The 22172-nt window shown below is 56.7% G+C and overlaps 1 protein-coding gene across 1 annotated transcript in view; it reads left to right on the forward strand.

Moving 5' to 3' along the window:
* The window catches only part of RAPGEF1 (Rap guanine nucleotide exchange factor (GEF) 1), a 130981-nt gene extending 109026 nt beyond the window's left edge, over nt 1-21955 (forward strand). Inside the window, exons 13-24 of the mRNA XM_011931182.1 lie at nt 545-656; nt 2530-2605; nt 7106-7190; nt 9312-9404; nt 10314-10499; nt 11635-11719; nt 11832-11926; nt 13992-14070; nt 14176-14277; nt 15785-15882; nt 18349-18477; nt 19090-21955. Coding sequence (XP_011786572.1) covers nt 545-656; nt 2530-2605; nt 7106-7190; nt 9312-9404; nt 10314-10499; nt 11635-11719; nt 11832-11926; nt 13992-14070; nt 14176-14277; nt 15785-15882; nt 18349-18477; nt 19090-19240 — 1291 coding nt within the window. The 3' untranslated portion in view covers nt 19241-21955. The remainder of the gene's footprint in view (nt 1-544; nt 657-2529; nt 2606-7105; nt 7191-9311; nt 9405-10313; nt 10500-11634; nt 11720-11831; nt 11927-13991; nt 14071-14175; nt 14278-15784; nt 15883-18348; nt 18478-19089) is intronic.
* Nucleotides 21956-22172: the final 217 nt, after the last annotated feature.

The raw sequence follows: 22172 nt of genomic DNA on the forward strand, positions 1-22172 counted from the left end.
AAAAAAAAAAAAAAAGAAAAGAAAAGAAAACAAATAAATAAATTCTGTCTCCTGCTAGACTGAACCCTCAGGGACAAGAGGCTATGTCTGCTTGATTCACAGCTCTTTCTGAGTGCCAAGCAAAGGGTCCCGTGGCGAGTCGGTCCTTGGAGAAGATGGGGAGCAGCCTCAACAGCAGTGCGGCTTTCTCTCCCATTCTGCTTGCCCCTTTGCTCCTCCTCTGTCTAAATGCTGACTGTGCAATGGGCCTTGGCAGAGAGTGGCTGAGACCATCGCTCAAACAGCTTAATGGAACCTTTTTATTTTCCCAGCGGAATCACTTCCGTGGACAGATGGGACATCCGGAGGCAGCAGGGAATGTCCTGTGGCCACACAGCCAGTCAGTAGCAAAGCTGAGGATCCAGTCCATAGTGATGTAGCTGCCATCGGGGCAGGCGTGTTCCGGGAGCAGTTTTGAGCCGTGCACACCGGCACTGCCTTGGCCTCCAAGCATCAGGAGCTGGGCTGGTTTGACACTTGCAACACAAACCACTTCTCCCCTCAGGGCCCCAAAGTCACCAGATGCTCTGGAGTCGGCTCAGTCGGAGGAGGAAGTGGACGAGCTGTCCCTCATCGACCACAACGAAATTATGTCCAGGCTGACGCTCAAGCAGGAGGTGAGGACTTCCCAGGCTGGGGTTTTGCAGCCTGGCCCCACAGAGAGCAGGTGGGGCTGAGGAGAATGTGATCTTGTCATAAGCAGAACAACCCCAGGAGGCTTAGAGACCAACTCTTTCAGTGCCCCTGGGGAGCCTCTGGGCTGTGGACTCTGGAGGGATAGACTCCAGGAGAAGTGTGCCGTCTCTTGATGCTTCTAGAAAGTGATCTTACACAGGTCAAGTTCTGCAGTCTCTGTAGCAAAAGGTGCCAGAACTCCTGAGGGTGTGGAGATGAAATCCATGTAAATGCTCTGCAGACAGAGCCTGTGTGTGGTTGGCCCTCACTAATGGGAAACTTTTTCTGTTGTTGAAAATATAGCCCCACTGTAGCTTCAGCCTGGGAGACACCAGCTGGGTGTCTCCCTGGGAGGCCAAGGCAGGGGGATAGCTTGAGTCCAGGAGTTCAAGACCAGCCTGGGTAACATAGCAAGACCCATCTCTAAAAAAAAAAAAGAAAAGAAAAGAAAATTCAGGCCTGGACACTGTGGATTCCCTGGTCCTGTGCCTTGCCTGCAGAACCTCGTTGGTGAAAACAGGGCCCAAACCTATGACAGTGGAGAGGAAGCTGGACCGAGAGTGCCCTGCCTCTCCCTCCTGGCGTGCAGTGCTGGAAGTGCAAAGGAACAGCTTCATAAAGCAGCCTTGGCCCGCACGAGGAAGCAACTATTTTGGAGCTTCGATTTGATGACACATAGACAAAAGGGCAGATACTGTCCTTTGCACACTCCCAGGCAAGAATGCGCTGGCTCTGGCCATGGCAGGGAGCAGCCCAGGAAGGTGTCTGTGCCTTGGACTGTCACACGCAGGCAGGGCTGGTGGGGGTACTCACACAGCTGGGCTCCTCTGCAGAGAGAAGTGTCGTTTCATGATCCTTGCCATAAATTTCTTCCTTAAAATCAGGTCAAAGGCATAACTCCCACTCCTAGAGGTAAACCCAAGACAATCTCAGGCCTCTGGAGTCAGGAGGTAAAATACCAAAGCCCAAAAATAAAAAGGTGGACGAGGCTCGGAGTGTGTGCCACAGCTGAGAGGGCTGGTTCTGTCCCCCCGAGCGTTACAGAGCAAGGAGCATTGAGGGGCAGGGGCAGAAACAGGCCTGGGGGTTTGTCCTGAACCTCCATTCCTGGCCCTGATCACAGCTCTTTTTGGCTGTATGCTGGGTGACCTCTCTTTGCCCGCATGGAAGCAAGACTTGCTTCTTAACAGGCAGGTGGGGTTGGTGGCAGGTGTGCAGCATCAGATGTCATTGAATAGCTCTCTCTGTAATGCTTTGCTCTCCTCTAATGAAGAGCCCCATGGAAGAACCTATGTCAATGCAAGTAACTTCTACCTCCACCTGGGGAGACAGATTTAGATTTAGGGCAGCTTGCTGCAGTTTTGGGGAACATGAACATGCTTGAAAATAGTCCTGCTGCCTCCACAGGCATCCTGGGCAAGATTGGGAACTGTCTTGCCCCCGGGGGGTCCTGCTTCACCTCTGACTTGTGGTTTGGTGAGCAGAGAAGGATGAATGTGCTGTGTCCCCTGGCCCAAGTTGTGTGGTCAAAACAGTGACATGTCCTGGTGCCTTGGTGCCGGGGCAGCTCCCAGGCCATCCAGCTCCCAGACTCAGTCCAGTTTGTGCCTGTCACCAAGCACAAGGCGAGTCTGGAGGGCACCCCTGGCATTGCAGTGCAGTCACACTGCTCCTGGGCCGAGGAGCACAGGAGAGGGGACTTGGGGTTCCTGCATTGCATTTTCTTTGTCATCTCATTCCTGCCTATTTCTTCCTAAACTGACTCTCTGAAGGGCGTACTCTGCCTCATACCTTCCTTGGCTGTTTTCGTTACAGGGTGATGACGGGCCGGATGTCCGTGGAGGATCTGGGGACATCTTATTGGTCCATGCTACTGAGACTGACAGGAAAGGTAGGGTGCCCTCTCCGCAGCGGCCTTTGTGTCAGCAAGCTCACTAGATTGGGGCTGATCCTGCCCCAGGTGCCACTCGGCCTCCCATCACTCTCCTGTCCCCTCCTGGCAGCCAGCCCTGAGCGGGTCTGATCAGCAGTCCTGGGGCACCCGAGTCAGAGCAGAGAGAGCCCACCTTGGGAGACAAGTAGATCATGTTCAACTCCAGGCATGTGTGGCGTCTGTCCTCCACTGGTACAAGGTAATGACCCCAGGGCCTCCAGGGTCCTTGAGGGGTTCAGCGCATAGTAGGTGCACCACAGACAGCACCTTGAATGGTGGCATGTCACCCAGTAGTACCAAACTTAAGATAACATGCAGGTACCTTTTGATCCCTTTCCTGACTGCTGAGTCACTCTATTATTCCAGACCATTAGACCAGACTTCACTCACATACTCCAGGAGGAAATTCTTGAAAGTTTGTTCCGTCCAGGAACCTTCGATTCTGTAGCAGTGGCCTCAGTTTCACAGCACACAGCTGCCCCACCCCACCACGCATTCAGTGTGCTGATTGAGAGGGCTGGAAAAGCAGCGACCATCCCCTAATCCCTAAAACGCCCTGTTGGGTGGACTCTGCTAGCAAAAGAGCTGTCATTCCCAGTCATGTTCTGGAAAGGAGGTGCCAGTGACCTTGGTGGGGTGTGGCCGCAGCCCCCTTCACTGCCTGCCCTCCAGGGGCCAGCACCACCCGGCCAGCCCATCTATCCACACACTGCTTTGCTTTTTACATTGAAAACAATGATTTAAAAGATGATGTCAGAGCAGTGGTAAAGTAAACTGTGGAGGGAATGAAAACGCCCCCACCTTGAAATCCTAGCCCAGCCTGTTTCATTTCTTTCTTTTTTTTTTTTTTGAGACAGAGTCTTGCTCTGTCGCCCAGGCTGGAGTGCAGTGGCGCATCTCGGCTCACTGCAAGCTCCGCCTCCCGGGTTCACACTGTTCTCCTGTCTCAGCCTCTCACTGTTTCATTTCTGTAAAGGACTCTGTCCCTGTGTTTCCTCAACACGTTTCCCAACACATGTGACCTAGAATGACCCGGGGAATTTCTGAATTATGGAAGTAGTACTAAAAAATATTTACATTGCAGAAAATTAGAGAAAAAGAAGAGATGGCTCCCACAAACTCACTGCAGCCACTGTTCCGCCTCCCCTTCACTGTTCCCTTACCCTTTGTTCTGACCAGGGCAGGGCCCAGACCTGGCGATGCTGCATCCTAGCCCCAGCTGTGCCATGACAGGCTTGGAGGGCCCCTGGACAGTCCCCAGCCTTCTCGGCCTGAGCCGACTCCACTTGTTGAAGGGGTGAACAGTGCCCGTTGTTGTGCGGATTACGTGAGGGAACGTGAAACCTGCCCCGCACGTCAGCGGTGCTGGGGGCGTGATCAGCACCATCCTGAGCGCAGCCCTCACTTGGCTTCTCTGCAGCGAATCCCCTCCCTGCCTGTGGGGCTCCATCCTCAGCCGGGCACAGGAGTGACTTTCATTTCCTTTTTGTCCACAGTGAGGGGCTGAAATGGGAGCTGGCTTCAGACCTCGGCTCCAAAGGGTGAACTCCACTGTCCTGTTGGGTACAGCCCCGAGACAGGACAGCCAAGAGGCTTCTGGCTTTTGCTAGCTGGACCTGCTGAGAGGAGGCTCTGTGCCGGCGGGAGCTGTGCCTGATGTTATTAGCAGGAGGGTTGGAGGCTCCCCAGAACTAAGGTTGTACCTAGGAAAGTATCACTGAGGCAAAAGCCATGGCTCCGCTGGGAGGGTGAAGCACCTTGTGGCAGGTAACAAAGAAAGCTCCTTGGGCAGGTGCTTCCTGCAAGCCATAGACTGCCCCAGCAGCACGAGCGGCTGAGAGCCCCATGGCTCAGGCCTGTGGAACCCAGGCTGCCGAGCAGGGCTTGTCAGGGAGAGGCCATGTGGGGGTGCTTTGTGGTTGTGCGGCTCTGCTCTCAGGTGTCAGGACCTGCATGGGAGAAGGTCAGGTCAGCCTTGGCCTCAGGCCTCAGCTTAGATCCTGTCTATCCCTTGGCAACTGTGTGCCAGGCCTGTCACTTAGCCCCAGAGCTTCCAATTCCTTGGGAGGAGAATGAGGGACAATTTTGGGGCCTTTTAGGGCTGTCACGAAGACCAGGTGAGCTAGGGTGCACAGAGTGCTCAGGGCCACACCGAGAGTCCTGTGATCACTAGGGGAGTGGCACGGCACTGCCCGTCCCACAAGCCAGGTGCTGTCCCATCTGCCATAATCCAGGGCACAGCAGATGAGGGAGGGCTGTGAAATTGGGCAGACATGGGCGCAGACCCGGTGTGGTGGTGTGGCCTCGTGCCTGGGCTCCTCCTCTCTCGGTGGGGTAACAGGCCTCTCCTTGTGGGATTGCTCTGGGCATTGAAGGATGTGGCGTATGTTCAGGGCGTGGCCCAGTGCTCACCAGCAAGTCCCACGAAGTCGCCATGGCTACTGGCAATGATGCACCCACAAAGTCCAGTTGACTTGGGCCCATTCTTCCAGAAGCAGGTGTGGGTCTATGCTGGCCATCTCCGCTTCCTTCCTGAAGCACTCTTTGAACAAAAATCCAAGCTTGACAGTGAACTGGGTGGGTGTGGGGGCCCCGGAATGAGCCCGAGCGCGGTGCACATGGGCCGTGCTGTGATTCCCAGCCTGGAGCCTCCCTCACCTGCCGGCCTCACCCCATGCAGCCTCCAGTGCAAGAGCAGACATGGGTTTTCCTCTCTTGTTTGATGCAGGAGGGGATGGGGCAAGGGTGGGGGCAGGAGCCAAGCCAGCATGGGTCAGCTGGAGACATTGGTTCGTTAAGGTACCCCTACCCAGCAGCTCGGGAATGAGTGAGAAGGTGGGAGCAGGTGGTCTGTGCCCAGAGCACAAGATTTAAGCCGTGCATGTGTGTGCCCAGCCTCACAGTGAGGAGCACGGCTGCGGAGCCTCCTTGGGTCTCACACCTCAGCAGCCATGGGGGGTGGCTGCAGGGAGTGAGTCTGGCCACCTGTTGGCCACCTGTTGGCTCAGGCAGTGTCCTGCGTTTTAAAATTCCACTTTTTTCTGGGATATCAGAGATAGCACAGTTGAGAAGGTGTCACCACAGCAAATAAATGAGGCTGTTGTAATTCTGGGAAGTCTGGGAGTCCCTGGCTGGTACCAGCCTCCTCTTAGAGGAGGCAGGCGTGGAGAAGTGAGGGGTGGACTGGAGCTGCCAGCCCACATCTGCCCAGTGGCTGGCACCATGTCCCTCCTTGGTACCCGACCCAGGCTGTGCCTCTTCAGCCTATACCTTAGGACCCAAAACGTGGAATTTCCCCAGATTTTTGGGTTGGACCCTACCATCTAAAAGTACTGGCTGGGCACAGTGGCTCACACCTGTAATCCCAGCACTTTGGGGAGGCCACTTAAGGCCAGGAGTTTGAGACTAGACTGGCCAACATGGTGAAACCTTGTCCTACTAAAAATACAAAAATCGTCAGGCGTAGTGGTGCGTTCCTGTGGTCCCAGGTACTCGGGAAGCTTGAGGCAGGAGAATCGCTTGAACCCAGGAGGCAGAGGTTGCAGTGAACCAAGATCGCACCACTGCACTCCAGCCTGGGCGGTAGAGTGAGACCCTGTCTCAAAAATAATAATAATAATAATAATTTAAAAATAAAAGTACTGCCTAGGATTTTGTTTCAGGATCCTGCTGACAAGTTTGAACAGATTATTTCCTTTGTGCCCATGATGGCTAAGGCCCTCTGAAGCATTAGACTCGGACAGGCAGAGCCTCTCAGAGTCTAATCCAGGGCTGGCTCCTACCTGGAACAGGCATGCCTCCGGGTTTTGATGCCTAGGGCAGGCATCACTCGTCAGCCTAAGTGCCCTCTTCCGCTGGGACCAGAGCTGGCCTCAGCTCCCACAGCACGGTTCTCCAGGCAGCACCATCGTCAGTAGAAAGTGCCCATGAGCGCCGGGCGCAGTGGCTCAAGCCTGTAATCCCAGCACTTTGGGAGGCCGAGACGGGCGGATCACGAGGTCAGGAGATCAAGACCATCCTGGCTAACACGGTGAAACCCCGTCTCTACTAAAAAATACAAAAAGCTAGCCGGGCGAGGTGGCGGGCGTCTGTAGTCCCAGCTACTCGGGAGGCTGAGGCAGGAGAATGGCGCAAAGCCAGGAGGCGGAGCTTGCAGTGAGCTGAGATCCGGCCACTGCACTCCAGAAGAAAGAAAGTGCCCATGAGATAAAACTCATTCCTGTTTTCCCTCTCTGATCTGCCATTTCCTTTGAGAGATGGACAGAGAGGATGTGTGACTTCTCTGGGACATGCAGGCGGAGGCACCAGAGTGGGTTCCCAGGCCCTTGGCTCCCTCGCCTGTCCCACTCCCCGTGCCGTCTCCCCTGCCTCTCTCAGAGCAAGGACTCAGATCCACCCCAGCTCCCACCCTCAGCCCTCTGCACCCTGACAAGCAGCTTGTGTTGCTTTTCCCTCTAGATTTGGTGTTGTACTGCGAGGCCTTCCTGACCACCTACAGGACCTTCATCTCCCCAGAGGAGCTCATCAAGAAGCTGCAGTACAGATATCCTTTCCTGCCTGACCCACGGCCCCTGCGCCATGGGCATTTCAGAGAGAGAAGGGCCCTCTTGCCCCTCAGCCCTCATGGGGGAAGCTGAGCAGCATGTTGGGTGGCAGTGTGATTGAAGTGGGGACACAGGAGCCCCACGGACCGAGGTTCCCACCTCTACCCTCCTGCATCCCAGCTTTGAGCTTGGGCAAGTTCCTCATCTCTTAAAAGGTCGAGTGAAATGATGTGAAGAGGCTGGAACGTAGTCTGGGAATGTGTGCCTGGTGGCAGTTGTGTCATTGGATGATTCTAAAAAAGAATTAGATATGCCCCGGACTGGGAGGGAGCGAGTGTGCCGGTCCTGCAGACGCCCCTGCAGAGACCCCCCATGGTCGGCTCTGGCAGCTTCTCAGAGCTGAGCCCCAGGACATTGGGCACGATGGACACCAAGACCCAAATAGAAAGCTCAGGGGTCAGCACGGTCACCTACCCTGCAGCGGACTCTGCGACTGCCACATCCACAACTGGAATGGGCTCCTGTCCCCAGATCTGCCTCATGGGCCCACCCTCAGTAAATGTCACCCTCTGCAGTAGTGGCTGAGAAGGACCCCAGGGGCTTGGAAGGACCCACTTGTGTGACCCGTTGCTTCTTCAAGTTCGAACCTGCTCACCCTACGAGGCTGACCTGCAGCTGCTGCTCCAGGAGGGCAGACTGGGTCGACTGCTCCTCAGCCACCTCGTAGCACATAGCCCACGGCTGCCATCTGCTGGGCAGCCGCCACCACCTGGGGTAGGAAGTCCTGAGTCCACCAGCGCCCTCGCCCCTTCCTGTGTGCCCTGAGCCTTCACTGCTCCACTCGGGGTATCCTGCAGACCTCCTGGCCTCCGTTCTCCCCTCGTGGTGACCTTTAGAATTCCTAATCTTGATATCAAGACAGATGTGGACATTTTCCATTGGCAGAGTCTCGGGTCCCTGGCAAGTTCTGTCACTCAGAGTGCCTGCTCACAGGCCTGGCTCAGCGAGTGGCTGTCACTCACACGTGTCAAGGACTTGCTGGTCAGGCGAGATGTGCTTTACATGTGTGCCTTCACCTAGCTCTATGACCATTTTTTCATACGTGTGTGTGGGTGTGTGTAAAATTACCATACTATACATGGGGCCACTGGTCTGTAATTTCCTATTGTGTAATTGAGGAAACCGAGGCTCAGAGACATGAAGGACCTGACCCATGTGGCTGCTTAGTGGGAAAGCAGCCACACGCCGCTTGCCCCCCTGCCGCCAGCGCCCAGGCCCTCCGCCTCTGCCCGGCTCAGCCATCATGGAAATGGTGCAGCATCAAGGTCTGGGCCTGATTGGCTGGCGACCCCTGTGCTGTGGGCCAAGCCATTGTCCCTGCTACATTGCTCTGTCCCAAGCCCCATGACTTGGAAGGTCCAGGATCGCTAGAGAGAGAGCAGGAGGGTATCGGAGAGGTCTGGAGAGTTGATGGCAAGCACAACAGCCGGGCAGGAAACCCTGACCACAAAGCAGAGCCCAGCCTCAGGGCATGAGCCAGAGCTGGTCGGGTGCTAGAAGGGCTGCCCTGGAGACAGGGAGCCAATTTGGAGTGTGCTGCAGCTCTGGGAAGAGAGACCTGGCCCAGTGTCACGGAGGCGAGAGCTCCCCTGCAGAGCCCAGGGAGGCAGCCTCAGGATGGAAACTCACAGAAAGACTGGAAGGAGACACTTCTGGCCTACACATCTGCCCAGCGAGCTGGGGTTTTAAGGGTGTTTGGTTTGGGCCCACCGTTCTCTACCTAAGGTTCAGCAAGGCACTCTCTACATGTCTGTAGTCTCACGGGCACCTCGGGGTGAACCCAACAGAAAGGCAGGCCTGGACAGTGCAGCAGAGATGGCATGGCAGGCAGGAGAGGACAGCAGCCGGGGGCATCCCTGGGGTCAGATGCCTGTGCTCAAATCCTGGCTTTGCAGTTGTTGCCCCGCGCTAGTCCCATGCCCTCATTTCTGGATGCCAGTGCTTTACACGCAGGGAGATGGGCACATTGTGAGTGCTCAGCAAGTGGTCCCCAGGAGTCAGTCCTCCACTCCCACCACCCCCAGCCGACCACGTGACTATTTCTTTAACCTGTGCCCCACATACGAGAAATTCTCTCCCTTCGCCGACACATTCAAGAAGCGCGTCAGCAAGAACACATTCTTCGTGCTGGTGCGGGTGGTGGATGAGCTTTGGTGAGTGCTTCACCCTTGGGGTCCTAGGGGGCCAGTGGGGAGGCAAAGGCTCCAATCCACCTGCTTCTCCTGCCCATCGGCTCTGGGCAGAGCTGGCTCTTGCCTGCATTATCTTGGTCCTTTGAGAGAATGGCCTGTCCCCAGCAGGCCAGGGTGAGGTGGGTGAGGTGTCTCTTCACCCCGCGCCCAGGCCCTGGATTTCCTCATAAGGTCCCTTGTGGACCCTCAGGAGAGAACCCGCCACACCCACCTGCTCCCATGGGTATCTTAGGTCCAGTCTCCAGCAGGCGTGCTCTCGGCCACCAGCCATGGTGGAGGCTGTGTGGAGGCTGGAATGGGAGAGGCTGCCTCTCCCTCCCTCCTCAGTGTTTCCATGGCTGGCCATCTGACGGCATGGCACTTGCCATATCGGTTCTGCTAACGAATCTCCATCAGGAGGACTGTCTTCCTCCTGCTGGGGGAGATGACCGTGGTCAGTGGCTGTGCGGCTGGGAAATGGCCACGCGTGGACAGCTCTCAGCAGGGCAAGTTGGGGAGCATCCCTCAGGCATCTAGTCTGAGAGGTCAGGAAGTCTTGGTGTCTCATCGCCCAATGGGAGCAGCAGCTCCCCAGGGCGGGATTCGTATGGGACTTGTCCCTGCAGCCCAGGCCCCAGCAGAGTCCCTGGCGCTTGTCCAGTGCCAACAGATGGCTGTTGCGTGTGTGGCAGGTGGTATGACCATCCCAACACCTCTAAGAATGCAGGCAGCCATCCCAGGCTCTCGTCTCCTGCTCTCTTCCCATGAGAAGTTTCCCAGCCAGCTCTGTGCCAGTCATGGCCCTGTGCCCTTTGTGTATCCCAAGGCAAAGCCAGAGTCTGCCTGGGCCTTGTGTTCCTGCTCCTCACCTTGTGCTCTTTGGTCCTTCAGCCTGGTGGAATTGACAGAAGAGATCCTGAAGCTGCTGATGGAACTGGTCTTCCGCCTGGTGTGCAACGGGGAGCTGAGCCTGGCCCGCGTGCTCCGGAAGAACATCCTGGACAAGGTGGACCAGAAGAAGCTGCTCAGGTGTGCCACCTCTGGCCAGCCCCTGGCGGCCCGGGGGGTAGCAGCCAGGTGAGGAGCCCACCTCTCCAGCCCCGCCTCTTCCCCAGGAGCCGTGCCTTTCTCAGTTTACCCTCCCTCCCTGCCAGCCCCACAGCCCCATCCTGGTTCTGCACAGGTGCTTTGATGAGATGCCTCAGGAACAGCCCTGTGGGTCCCTGGGGGCTGGGCCTCTTCTCCAGGAGACACATATTGGGTGGTGATCCCCTTGTGACTAGGAAGTGGGCAGCAGGGCATGGGGCTTCGGAGGACAGGGCAGGAGTGCACACACCCTGGGCTTGGGTCAGTTCTGGGTTGTCCCAGCATGAACATGGCAGTGGTTGATGCTAGTCCGGCCCTCCGGGCTACCCTGACCATCCCTAAGAATCTGCATAAAGAGGCCGGGTGCGGTGGCTCAAGCCTGTAATCCCAGCACTTTGGGAGGCCGAGACGGGCGGATCATGAGGTCAGGAGTTCGAGACCATCCTGGCTAACATGGTGAAACCCCGTCTCTACTAAAAATTCCAAAAAACTAGCCGGTGAGGTGGCGGGCGCCTGTAGTCCCAGCTACTCGGGAGGCTGAGGCAGGAGAATGGCGTAAACCCGGGAGGCGGAGCTTGCAGTGAGCTGAGATCCGGCCACTGCAGTCCAACCTGGGCGACAGAGCCAGACTCCATCTCAAAAACAAAAAAAAACATCTGGATAAAGATTGCTGTCTGTGGCCCGCCCCCTCTACACCAACGGTGAGTGCCATTTGCAGCTATAGATGTCTGTTGAGTAGTGGGCTCCTTCCGGTGAGCACATAGCCTTCATTTCTTTGGCACCATCTCTGTTCTTGCTGGCCACCTGGAAGTGGGCTCCAGCCCTGAGCGAGCCTTCTTGGCATCTCAGTTGTCCATGAGCTCATGAGGGAGACTCAGTCTCCTGATTCCAGAAGCTGCTGGACACACTGGGCAGAAGCAGGAGAGAAAGGCAGACAGTGTTGTCCCGGAGAGAGGCAGGAGGCCCATAGGGCCGCAGGGAGCCTTTTGGGGCTTCCCCGCCACGTAGCCTCCACACTCCTGGGCAGAGAGGCTCTCTTGCTCTGACACCTGCAGCCCGGGCCTCCTTACCTCTCCCCACCGCCCTCCCCACCCCTGACGGCTCTTCTTACGCCTCTGTCTTCCAGGCCGGGGACCTTGCACGACTTTCACAGTCATGAGATCGCGGAGCAGCTAACTCTGCTGGATGCTGAGCTCTTCTATAAAATAGAGGTACAGGCTGCTCCTGCCATGGGGAGCCACACTGGTTGTCCCTGAATGAGAGAAACCCCCATTACGGGAAAGCCGGGGGCTCCACCTCCAGCTGCCTTCTTTCCTTTTGCAGATTCCTGAGGTTTTGCTTTGGGCAAAAGAACAGAATGAGGAAAAGAGCCCCAACTTGACCCAGTTCACGGAGCACTTCAACAACATGTCCTACTGGTAAGAGGGGCCCAGCGCCAAGCCCTGTTGCTCTGGATGGTGGCACGTCTGGGTGGGCTCTGCGTTTTCCTCTGCAGGGAGCTCGAATGGTAGGAGAAGGAGCTACCTCTTTCATTCCTCTAAGCTCCTGGGGGCCCCGCGAGCATTGACCACGAACGGTAGACAGAGGACGGGGCAGGCAGAGGACAAGGGCAGGGACAGGACGGGGCTTGCTGGAAGTGGCCACCTGGTCGAGGAGGCTCAGCGGGGAAGAGTGCCAGGGTCGAGGAGCAATGTCTGCCATAGGTGGTGTTGGGAAGGGCGTCGAGTTTGCCCTCCTGCCCTGTCACTGCCAGGCAATCTCAGGCTGACACTCACACTGACTCTGCCTGACAAAACAGTTAGCACAAGAGTGGGCTCTATAACATTAATGTTTGTATTTAGTCTTTAATTCTGTGTGTGTGTGTGTGTGTGTGTGTGTGTGTGTATGTGTGTGTTTGAGATGGAGTCTCGCTCTGTCGCCCAGGCTGGAGTGCAGTGGCGCGATCTCAGCTCACTGCAAGCTCCGCCTCCCAGGTTTACGTCATTCTCCTGCCTCAGTCTCCCAAGTAGCTGGGACTACAGGCGCCCACCACCTCGCCCAGCTAGTTTTTTGTATTTTTTAGTAGAGACGGGGTTTCACCGTGTTAGCCAGGATGGTCTTGATCTCTTGACCTTGTGATCCGCCCGCCTCAGCCTCCCAAAGTGCTGGGATTACAGGCTTGAGCCACTGCGCCCAGCCTAGTCTTTAATTCTTAAAGCAAAATGAATCCCAGTAGTGTGTTTATAAAGCAAAGCTCTTGTCTCTTCAAGAGGCGACAGAGCCCCCACAGCAGTTCAGCATCAGGCAGGACCCCGCCCAGAGCTCAGCAGCTGTGCGCCCCCCACTGCCCACTGCTGCCTCCAGGAGAATGTCTGATGTGTTTTAAAGGCCCCGAGATCATCTCCCCTTTTCCTGCCGTCCTCCCCACAGAAGCACTCCGTCCTGGGGAAAGCATGTTTAGCCATGGCAATCCAGCGTAGGGTTTTGCCCAACAGGATGTGGTTTCTGAGGCAGACGGAAGCTGCACACAAGGCCCCAAGCCTGGCTTCTGACACCAGCCTCTGGCTGGGTGCAGGAAGCTTGGGGGCACACTCCACAGGGCCTGGCTGCACAGAGGTGCAAGCACAGTGGCTCACACCTATAATCCCAGGACATTGGGAGGCCAAGGCAGGAGGATCACTTGAGCGCAGGAGTTTGAGACCAGCCTGGACAACATAGAGAGACCCCCATCTCTACAAAAAATTAAAACTAGCCAGGTGCAGTGGTACATACCTATAGTCCCAGCTACTCCGGAAGCTGGGGCAGGAGGATCAGTTGAACCCAGGAGTTCAAGACTGCAGTGAGATATACTCACAGCACCGGGTGACAGATGGGTCTCTTAAAAAAAAAAAGGAAGAAGAAGAAGCAATGCAAAGTGTGGCACCTCCTCTAAATGACCCTGGTAGTGGTCCCTGTGAACCACAGGAAACTGAGGCCAGCGTGACACCCCTGCTGCATTTATCCCACAGATGAGACTGGCCTGTGGCTTTGGTCTCGGCTTTGGTTGCTACTAAGGTTCTCAGAAGTTCCTTCCCTCGTGGCTGCCAAAGGTGACTTCTTACGTCACGTGCTAGCGGGTCTCCCCAAGCCAGTCCTGCGCCGCACAAGGAACTTGCCCAGCCCCCTGGTACTTGGGGTCCATGCTTGTCGGGAAAGGCTCTGCTTTGATCCTCCCATGCTCCCCCTGCAGATTCAAAGCCCCCTTTGGGCCTTTACCAGATTTCCTTATGGTCACCAGATTTATTGTCACCAGATTTCCTTGTGGTGTCTTGCCTCTGTCCCGGGATGCTGTGAGCTCCTGGAGAGCAGAAAGTAGGTCTGTGCCTGGGGCAGGCTGCAGGTACTCAGTAGGGGTGGGCTGGTGACCGCTGGCATGGGGGTCTACAGGTCCTGTCTCCACCAGGACCCCTGAGGCCTGCAGGGACCGGTCAGCTCAGCTGTTTCTTTTTCCCTTGGTCCATGCAGGGTCCGGTCCATAATCATGTTACAGGAAAAGGCCCAGGACAGGGAACGGCTGCTCTTGAAGTTCATCAAGATCATGAAGGTAATGGTGGCCAAGTCCTCCTCAGGCCCCCACCATCAGTCCCTGCCTGGGGAGCCCGGGACCCGCCTGCCCTCCTGCCTCACGGCGCCGCCCCTCTCTCGGCAGCACTTGCGGAAGCTGAATAACTTCAACTCCTACTTGGCCATCCTCTCTGCCCTGGACTCAGCGCCCATCCGCAGGCTGGAGTGGCAGAAGCAGACCTCAGAGGTGAGTGGCCTTGGGGCATGGCTGGGAGGATGGCTGGTAAAGGGGCCCACGCAGCCCTCAGACAACCAGCTGTGGCAGAAAGTACTCCCACTGAAGCAAAGGCTGGGCCTAGGCCCGTGCTCTGCCTCCGACATGCCGTGTGGCCAGGACAGCTGCCCTCCCACCTTCCTGTCTCCGATCCCCAATCTTCAGGCCCCAGGGAGCTCCGAGGTTGGTTCTGGGGTGGTCACGTCCTGGTGTTCTGCTGCCACCCAGCAGGCCCATCCCTGGCTTCCCATCTCCCCTGCCCTTCCTCAACCCGTTCTTCTGAAGGCTCTGCTTCGGGCCGGGCGCTGCGGTAGGTGCTGGGGACGCACTGTGAACAGCCCAGCATGATGTTGGGTGGGTTTCTGCTGGATAAGCGCTAAAAGAAGAAGGGCGGGCAGGTGGGCCAGCCCAGAGGAAGTGGCACTCATGCCACCACCTGTAGAGGAGGAGGAGTTTCCTGGGAAGGGAAGAGAATCAAAGGGGACAAAGGAATACACAACCGGGAGCAGGTGGGGATTGGCACCTCCAGGGACAGGAGGAGGCCAGGGGACCACATCCCCAGAGAAGGGGACAGCTCTAGGTCATGAGAGCCTCAGGAGCCTGGTGAGGAGTTGGGCCTTTATCCTGTGTGGGGAAATATTATTGCAAATGGGGGCAAAACCCATAGCTTTGAGTGTCAGCCAGACCACCCAGAGGTCATGTCAGGGACCCGAGGGTCAGCCAGGCCACCTGGGGGTTGTGTCAGGAAACCGAGTGTGACCCAGGCCACCCAAGGGTCATGTCAGAGACCCAGGTGTCAGCCAGGCCACCCAGGGTCATCTTGTTCAAGCCCATGTTCAGGGATGGTTGTAAGCTAGTGTATGGGGAGAGGTGGGAAATTCACACGGCCTCTCTGCAAGAGGGTCCCTGAGGAGGCAGCACTTCAGGGAGAGGCACCTAACAGGAGAAGAGGCAGGAGAGGGGCCTTCTGAGTGGGGCAGGGCTGGCTGAGTCTCCTAGGCAGCAGCCCCCTGCCCCTGCAGGAGAGAAGCCTCCCAGCCCTGAGGAGGGCGAGATCACATGCTGTCTCTAGTTGGTCCTCCCTGAGTGCAGGGCAGAGCGAAGGCAGCTCCGAGCCAGGAGTGACACCACTCAGTGTGTGCCTGGGAAGCTCCTCTGGCTGGCAGGAGCCCATCTTCCAGGAAGTCGTACACACGTAGGCGCTGGCTGCCCAGGCACAACGAGTACTGTGGGGTGTTTCTCCACAGAACGGCCTGAAGTCCCCCTGTGACCAGGGGTTGGGCTGACACTTGTTGAAAAGGACAGAATCCCTGCTGGCCAGGGCGAGGACCCACACCTGGCTGGATGTTTGCGCGTGGTGGGACCTGTGGAGGTGGGCAGAGGGTGGTTGACCCTCCAGTTAGTGAGGAGGACCAGGGCTCTGCCCCAGCATTGCCCCAGCACTCGCTCACACCTGTCCTGTCCTGTCCTGTCCTGCCAGGGCCTGGCCGAGTACTGCACGCTGATTGACAGCTCGTCCTCCTTCCGAGCCTACCGGGCCGCCCTCTCAGAGGTGGAACCGCCGTGCATCCCGTACCTGTGAGTAGCAGCCCCTCCAGGCCCCCAGCCCTGCCTGGGTTTCCCTCCATTGCTCTGGGGAAGATTTATCAGGCTCCGGCAGAGAAATCCTAATTTAGGGGTTTCTAACAGAGACATTTGTACTTCGGTTTTACTTAAGGTTCTTGTAATACATAATGTACAATACATATATATAACATAATGCGTAGGCCGGGCGCGGTGGCTCAAGCCTGTAATCCCAGCACTTTGGGAGGCCGAGACGGGTGGATCACGAGGTCAGGAGATCAAGACCATCCTGGCTAACACGGTGAAACCCCGTCTCTACTAAAAAATACAAAAAACTAGCCGGGCGAGGTGGCGGGCGCCTGTGGTTCCAGCTACTCGGGAGGCTGAGGCAGGAGAATGGCGTAAACCTGGGAGGCGGAGCTTGCAGTGAGCTGAGATCCGGCCACTGCACTCCAGCCTGGGCGACTGAGCGAGACTCTGTCTAAAAAAAAAAATAATAATAATAATGCGTAATGCTTCCTATAATACAGTTTAAACAGAACAGAAGGGCTCTCGTTTCCTTCCGTAGCCTGCCCGTGAGCATGCGCGGCCATGCTTGTGACAGATGTATGGCTCCTGTCCCCACACACGGCATCACACAGTATTCCAGTGTCCTCACACATGGCTGCGCATTAGAACAACCTGAGGATGCACAGCCACCCAGGAACCTTGAGAGCCTTGCTGTAAAGAAGTTCAGAAAGTGCTTCCCGAGTGTGGACCATGGGTGGGAGGAAATACGTTTCATAGAAAAGGGACGGAGCGGAATAACCAAAGCCAAACAAGTGTCTGTGGCAGGAGTTACGAGAGCCTTTGGTGTGCTGCAGACACTGAGACTCTCCGAGAGACCAAGACTCAGCAGCATCCCAAGGCTGAGTGTTCAATGGCACATCCCATAGGGTTCCTGTAGGGCTGCCCTCGAGGCCTCAACTCGCAGACATACAAATCCCCAGGCTTTCTGCTCTGAGCGCTGTCTTTCCCACCACGGCTCCAGATCTGCTCCCTCAAGCTGAGTTCTCCCTGAGTGGAGGAGCTGCCCCCGTCTCTCTCATCTGGCCTCATCAAGTTCTCTGCTGCAGTCAGAAGCACCTATTAAGTTACTATACCTTGTTTGTTTGTTTGTTTGCTTGCTTGTTTGTGATGGAGTCTCACTCTGTCACCCAGGCTGGAGTGCAGTGGCATGATCTTGGCTCACTGCAACCTCTGCCTCCTGAGTTCAAGCAGTTCTCCCACCTCAGCCTCCTGAGTAGTAGCTGGGATTACAGGCGTGCGCAACCACGCCTGGATAATTTTTATTTTTTATTTTTTTGTATTTTTTTGTATTTTTTTTAGTAGAGATGGGGTTTCACCGTGTTGGCCAGGCTAGTCTTGAACTCTTGACTTCAGGTGATCCACTTGCCTTGGCCTCCCAAAGTGCTGGGATTACAGGCGTGAGTCATCACACCCGGCCTGTTTCTTCATTTGTTTAATAAAGACGGAGTCTCTGTCATCCAGGCTGGAGTGCAGTGGTGCAATCATAGCTCACTGCAACCTTGAACTCCTGGGCTCAAGGAATCCTCCCGCATCAGTCTCCTTAGTAGCTGGGATTACAGGCGCACACCACCATGCCCAGCTAATTCTTGTATTTTTTGTAGGGACGAGGTCTTGCTATGTTGCCCATGCTGGTTTCAAACTCTCTTTTTTATTTTTTATTTTTTAAGACAGAGTTACATTCTTGTTACCCAGGCTGGAGTGCAGTGGCGCAATCTTGGCTCACTGCAACCTCTGCCTTGCAGGTTCAAGCGATTCTCCCGCCTCAGCCTCCCAAGTAGCTGGGATTACAGGCCTGTACCACCATGCCCAGCTACTTTTTGTGTTTTTAGTAGAGACGGGGTTTCACCATGTTGGCCAGGTTGATCTCAAACTCCTGACCTCAGGTGATCCTCCCACCTTGGCCTCCCAAAGTGCTGGGATTACAGGTGTGACCCACCGTGCCCAGCCTGGCTGTTTTCAGACTCTTGAGCTCAATCCTTCTGCCTCAGCCTCCTGTAGTACTGGGATTACAGGTATGGGCCATTGCACCCAGCCCACCACACCTGTTAATAAAAGGCGATCTCTGCCCCTGCCCCCTGGTTTGGGTTTTGTTTTTTGGGGGGTTTTTTGTATTTTTTTTTTTTTTTTTTTACTGCTCATTTGTTTAATGTTACTTTAGCAGCCATGGCAGCCACGTCACCCTCAGGCTCCTCATCAGCTGTACTGGCTTCCGAGGTGGAGCCAGAGACCAGAGGCTGAGGAGGGAGTTTGTTCTGGGAAAGACAGGCACCCCAGACTGGCTCTTTGGTTTGCTCTGGGATTTGGAAGCAGCAAGGGCTAGAGTCATGTGTCAGGCGCTAGGACTCGCAGTGAGCAGCTGCCAAACCAACCCCTCCCTGTAGCAGTAACAGGCTTCCTAACCCATCCTCCCAGGGGGCTGATCCTGCAGGACCTGACCTTCGTTCACCTGGGAAACCCAGACTACATCGACGGGAAAGTGAACTTCTCCAAGCGGTGGCAGCAGTTCAACATCCTCGACAGCATGCGGTGCTTCCAGCAGGCGTGAGTGCCGCCACCCCGGGGGCCGGGCAGAGCTGAGCCCTGGGCCACGCCCAAGGAGAGACAGCCCGGGATGCCGAGGGGAGGGGGAGCCACAGAGGACCCAGGGACCCACCCCCTGCTGAGCAGGGATATAGTCCAGGCCCTTCCATTTCTGCCAGGATGACTTGAGAGCATGCCCACCAGGCTCCATGCCAGGCCTGGCCCTGGGCCTGGACCCCGTGACCGCACAGCTCGTCCTCCCATTTTACACACCAGAAGCTGGTGCCCACCTTGCTGTGAGAAGCGCCTGACAAACCCTGGCCTGCCTGACTCTGAGGCACCAGAGCTCCCCCAGGGCGGGCCCTGATATGCAATGTTGGGGGCAGTGGGGTCACCTGGGGCCCCTTCCCTTTGAGCAGCCCAGCCTCAGGGCCCTGTTTGTGCTCCATGTGCTGGTACTGTCTCTGAGTGCTGGTGTCCCCCCTCTGTCACGTTGGTTAACGGCAGCCCCTGCAGCATCCGTTTGCTGCGAGGCTGTGGGGATGGTCCCACGGCACCGTCCAGGAGGGTGGCGCCATCGGGCCGTCCAGCCCACACAGGTGCTCACTGACTGCTCCCCATCCCCTGCACCAGGCACTATGACATCCGGAGGAACGACGACATTATAAACTTCTTCAATGACTTCAGTGACCACCTGGCTGAGGAGGCCCTATGGGAACTGTCTCTGAAAATTAAACCCAGGAACATAACAAGGAGAAAAACAGACCGGGAAGAGAAGACCTAGGAGCAGCCGCCGGGATCGAGGAGAATGCTCGAGGGGCGTGGAGGGCAGCTCCCAGACCGGAGAGGACCTTGGACCTGTTAGGCGCATGGCAGGAGTCCCGGCCTCGGAGCCACGAGGCTGGCCGGGCCTCAGCGGGGCCGGGCGGGAGCTGGAGCCTGCCTGCCGCTTCCTGCCTCCCTCCTCTGTGGGAGCAGACCCGTGGGCCTCAGTGCAGCCAGCAGGCAGGTCTTGTTGCCAATTTGCAAACCGGTGGTTTTCTGGTTTGGTTTTGTTTTCTGCTTTTACTTCCATCTCTCCCCTCTTACCCTTCCACCCACTCCCCTCCAGGGAGAGAGCAGCAGAGACCTCATCAGCAGACCAAGGAAGTGGTGGGTGCTCCCCCTCCCTGAGCTCCAGGGTCCCTGAATCTTCTGAAATGGAAAATGAGTGGAGGCCTTCTGGGGTGGGTTGTCCTCCAGAGGCCCTGGAATGGGGGCGAGCAGCTGGGTGGGCAGAACGCAGAGTAGACTGGGAGGAGGTCCTTTCACTTCTCGCTTCCGCTTCCGTTGCATGGAGGATGGTGTGAGCTTTGCAGCAGGCCCGGAAAGGTACACAGGTGACGCCTTAGCAGCCCCGCAGCTGGTGCTCTGCACCGCGGTACTGGCGCCATCAGGGCCTCCCTCGCCCGCCTGAGAGCAGCAGCAGTGTCTGTCATCCCGTCGCCCCTTACCCCCCACCCCAGGCCACTGGGCCCCTCCCACACCACCTGGGGAGCTGAGCAGAGGAGGCTGGAGTAAGGGAGGACTTGATCATCCAAGAAGTACTTTTTATTGCTGGGAGTCTTCTGAACCTCACCAAACTGAGGCCAGAGCTGAGCTCCTGGGGGAGTTAGTTCAGAGGGGAGAGGCCAGCACCTCCCTCCTCCATCGCTCGCTGTGTGCCTTAAACTCCATCTCCTGTCCCTCCCCATCCCCTGGCTTTCCCTCCCTCCTTGCCCTATCCTGAGCTGGCCAGCAGGGCTCCTCCTCTGGCTCTTCAGACCTTTCAGCCAGTGCTGTCAGTGCCCCTGGGAAGGAAGGGCATCCCTGAGGCACCCGAATGGGCCATCAGGGTGCAGGGAGGCAGAGGCCTGGCCGCGGAGGAGCCTCCTAAGGTAGCAGCTGCAGCAGGTGCGCCCTCTCCCTACTCTTCCCACGCCAGAGTGGCTTCCAGAGCAGATGCTCTTTCCATCCTCCTCGTCAAAACCGTTCTCGCTGCTGAGCTTGACAATCTGGGCAAGGCTTGTGGGGCGCTTGGCAAACAGAATCTGCCCTGTGCCACCCGGCTCTGTGGCCTCCATCCAGCATGAGCCTGCAGGCAGGGCACTGCGGGAACCCAGTCGTGCTGCCCCAGCCCATGCCTCCGGGTCTGCTGTGCATGAGTGAGTGCTCACTTGTCCCAGGTTTAGGACGTGGTCAAGTGTACAGCAGGGTCTAACTATGCTTACTTAGCCCAGTTCAAACAGAACAAAGGCAAAACGTAGAAAGCAACATCTGTTGATCATTTAGGTTTTTTTAAAACAACCATGTCACTTTGAGTCCTTCGTGGGTTTTTGAACAGCATTTATCAAGAAGAAAATGTGGGTTTTATCCCCCTCTCCCATGTTTTCTTTGTCCTGTAGATAGAGGGAGGAAAGCCGTGCAGTGGCAGGCGGGACTCCCTCTGGCGGCGGGACCCCCTCTGGCGGTGGTCCTGCAGGGCCAGCCGGGACCTGTCACTTTATTATTTAAGGAGTGTGTGTGTAGAATCGCTGGCTTATTAACAGTATTGTGTGTGGGTTGGGTTTTTAGTTTGTTCCTTCTTTTTGAAGTCCCTTCATTTCAAGCCTTGCCTCTCCCCTTCCCTTGCCCAGCTCTGTTGAATGCTGCTGTGCGCGTGTGAGGGCCTCTCTGCACACAGGGCCCTTGGGTTTGTGCGAACTGAAATTCTCCCTGTATTTGTGAGACTTGTAGGAGTCCCCCTCTGTAGCACAGGCAATGCCAGTGCCATGCTGTAGCCTCAGAAACCAGGCCTCTCCACCCAGCAGCAGGCGGAACCATGTCTGTGGTCAGGTGCTGTCCACAGCTCTGTCTGCTTTGTTCTTGGGCTTGAGCCGGGTGGAGGTGGGGTCTCTTCACCTTCCCTGAATTCAGAACAGACCCTGTGCCGGGCCCCAGTGTGCCCAAGCAACTCCCCAGGCCCTTGTTGGGAGCCCTTGGTGGTCTGAGCAGCGGGGCCCAGGCAGCACATGAGCAGTGCCCGGGGCTCCCTGCGTGAGGACGGCAAGGTGCGATGTATGTCTCACTTACTGATGGCAGGCGTGCCCCTGCGTCCCCTGCTCCTGGCCCTGGTTATTGCTGAGCTCTGTGCTCAGTGCTGCGGCCTGGCCATGGCTCATCTGTTCCTTTTTGGGGGCCGGGCGGGTTGTGGGAATCAGTCTTCACAGACAGACAGGAGCCAGGCGGAGGACTCGTTCCTTGCAGAGGTCAGTCCTCACCTGCAGGTGTCGGGGGTGGCAAGGAGGGGCAGGCACACACCATGTCTGACCTAAACCCGATTCTGGGGAGCATCTCCCGCTCCAGCCCCATGACCTCCACAGGGTTACATTGTAATATATATGCCCCAGCTAACCTGTCTGATGGTGGCATCTTCCTGCAGACATTTCAAACATGTAACTTTTATATGAAAAAAATAAACACAGACGAAAGCTGCCGAATGTCATGTCCGCGCCCAGCTGCGTGTGTGCAATTACAGTGACAGCCCAGCCTGCTCCGGGCTGGCCTCACCACCTCTTTTCTGAGACCCCTCTCGCAGGTGGGGCTCCTGGGAGGCTGAGGGTCATTCGGCTGCATTCCCAGGCCCACTCGCTGCCGTTGGGGTAGTTGTGGCTGAGTGAAATGGACGTTGCCAGAACTTTCCCTCCTAGGCCTTGTGC

Source organism: Colobus angolensis, unplaced genomic scaffold (assembly GCF_000951035.1).
Source record: "Colobus angolensis palliatus isolate OR3802 unplaced genomic scaffold, Cang.pa_1.0 Scaffold9, whole genome shotgun sequence".
Lineage (NCBI taxonomy): Eukaryota > Metazoa > Chordata > Mammalia > Primates > Cercopithecidae > Colobus > Colobus angolensis.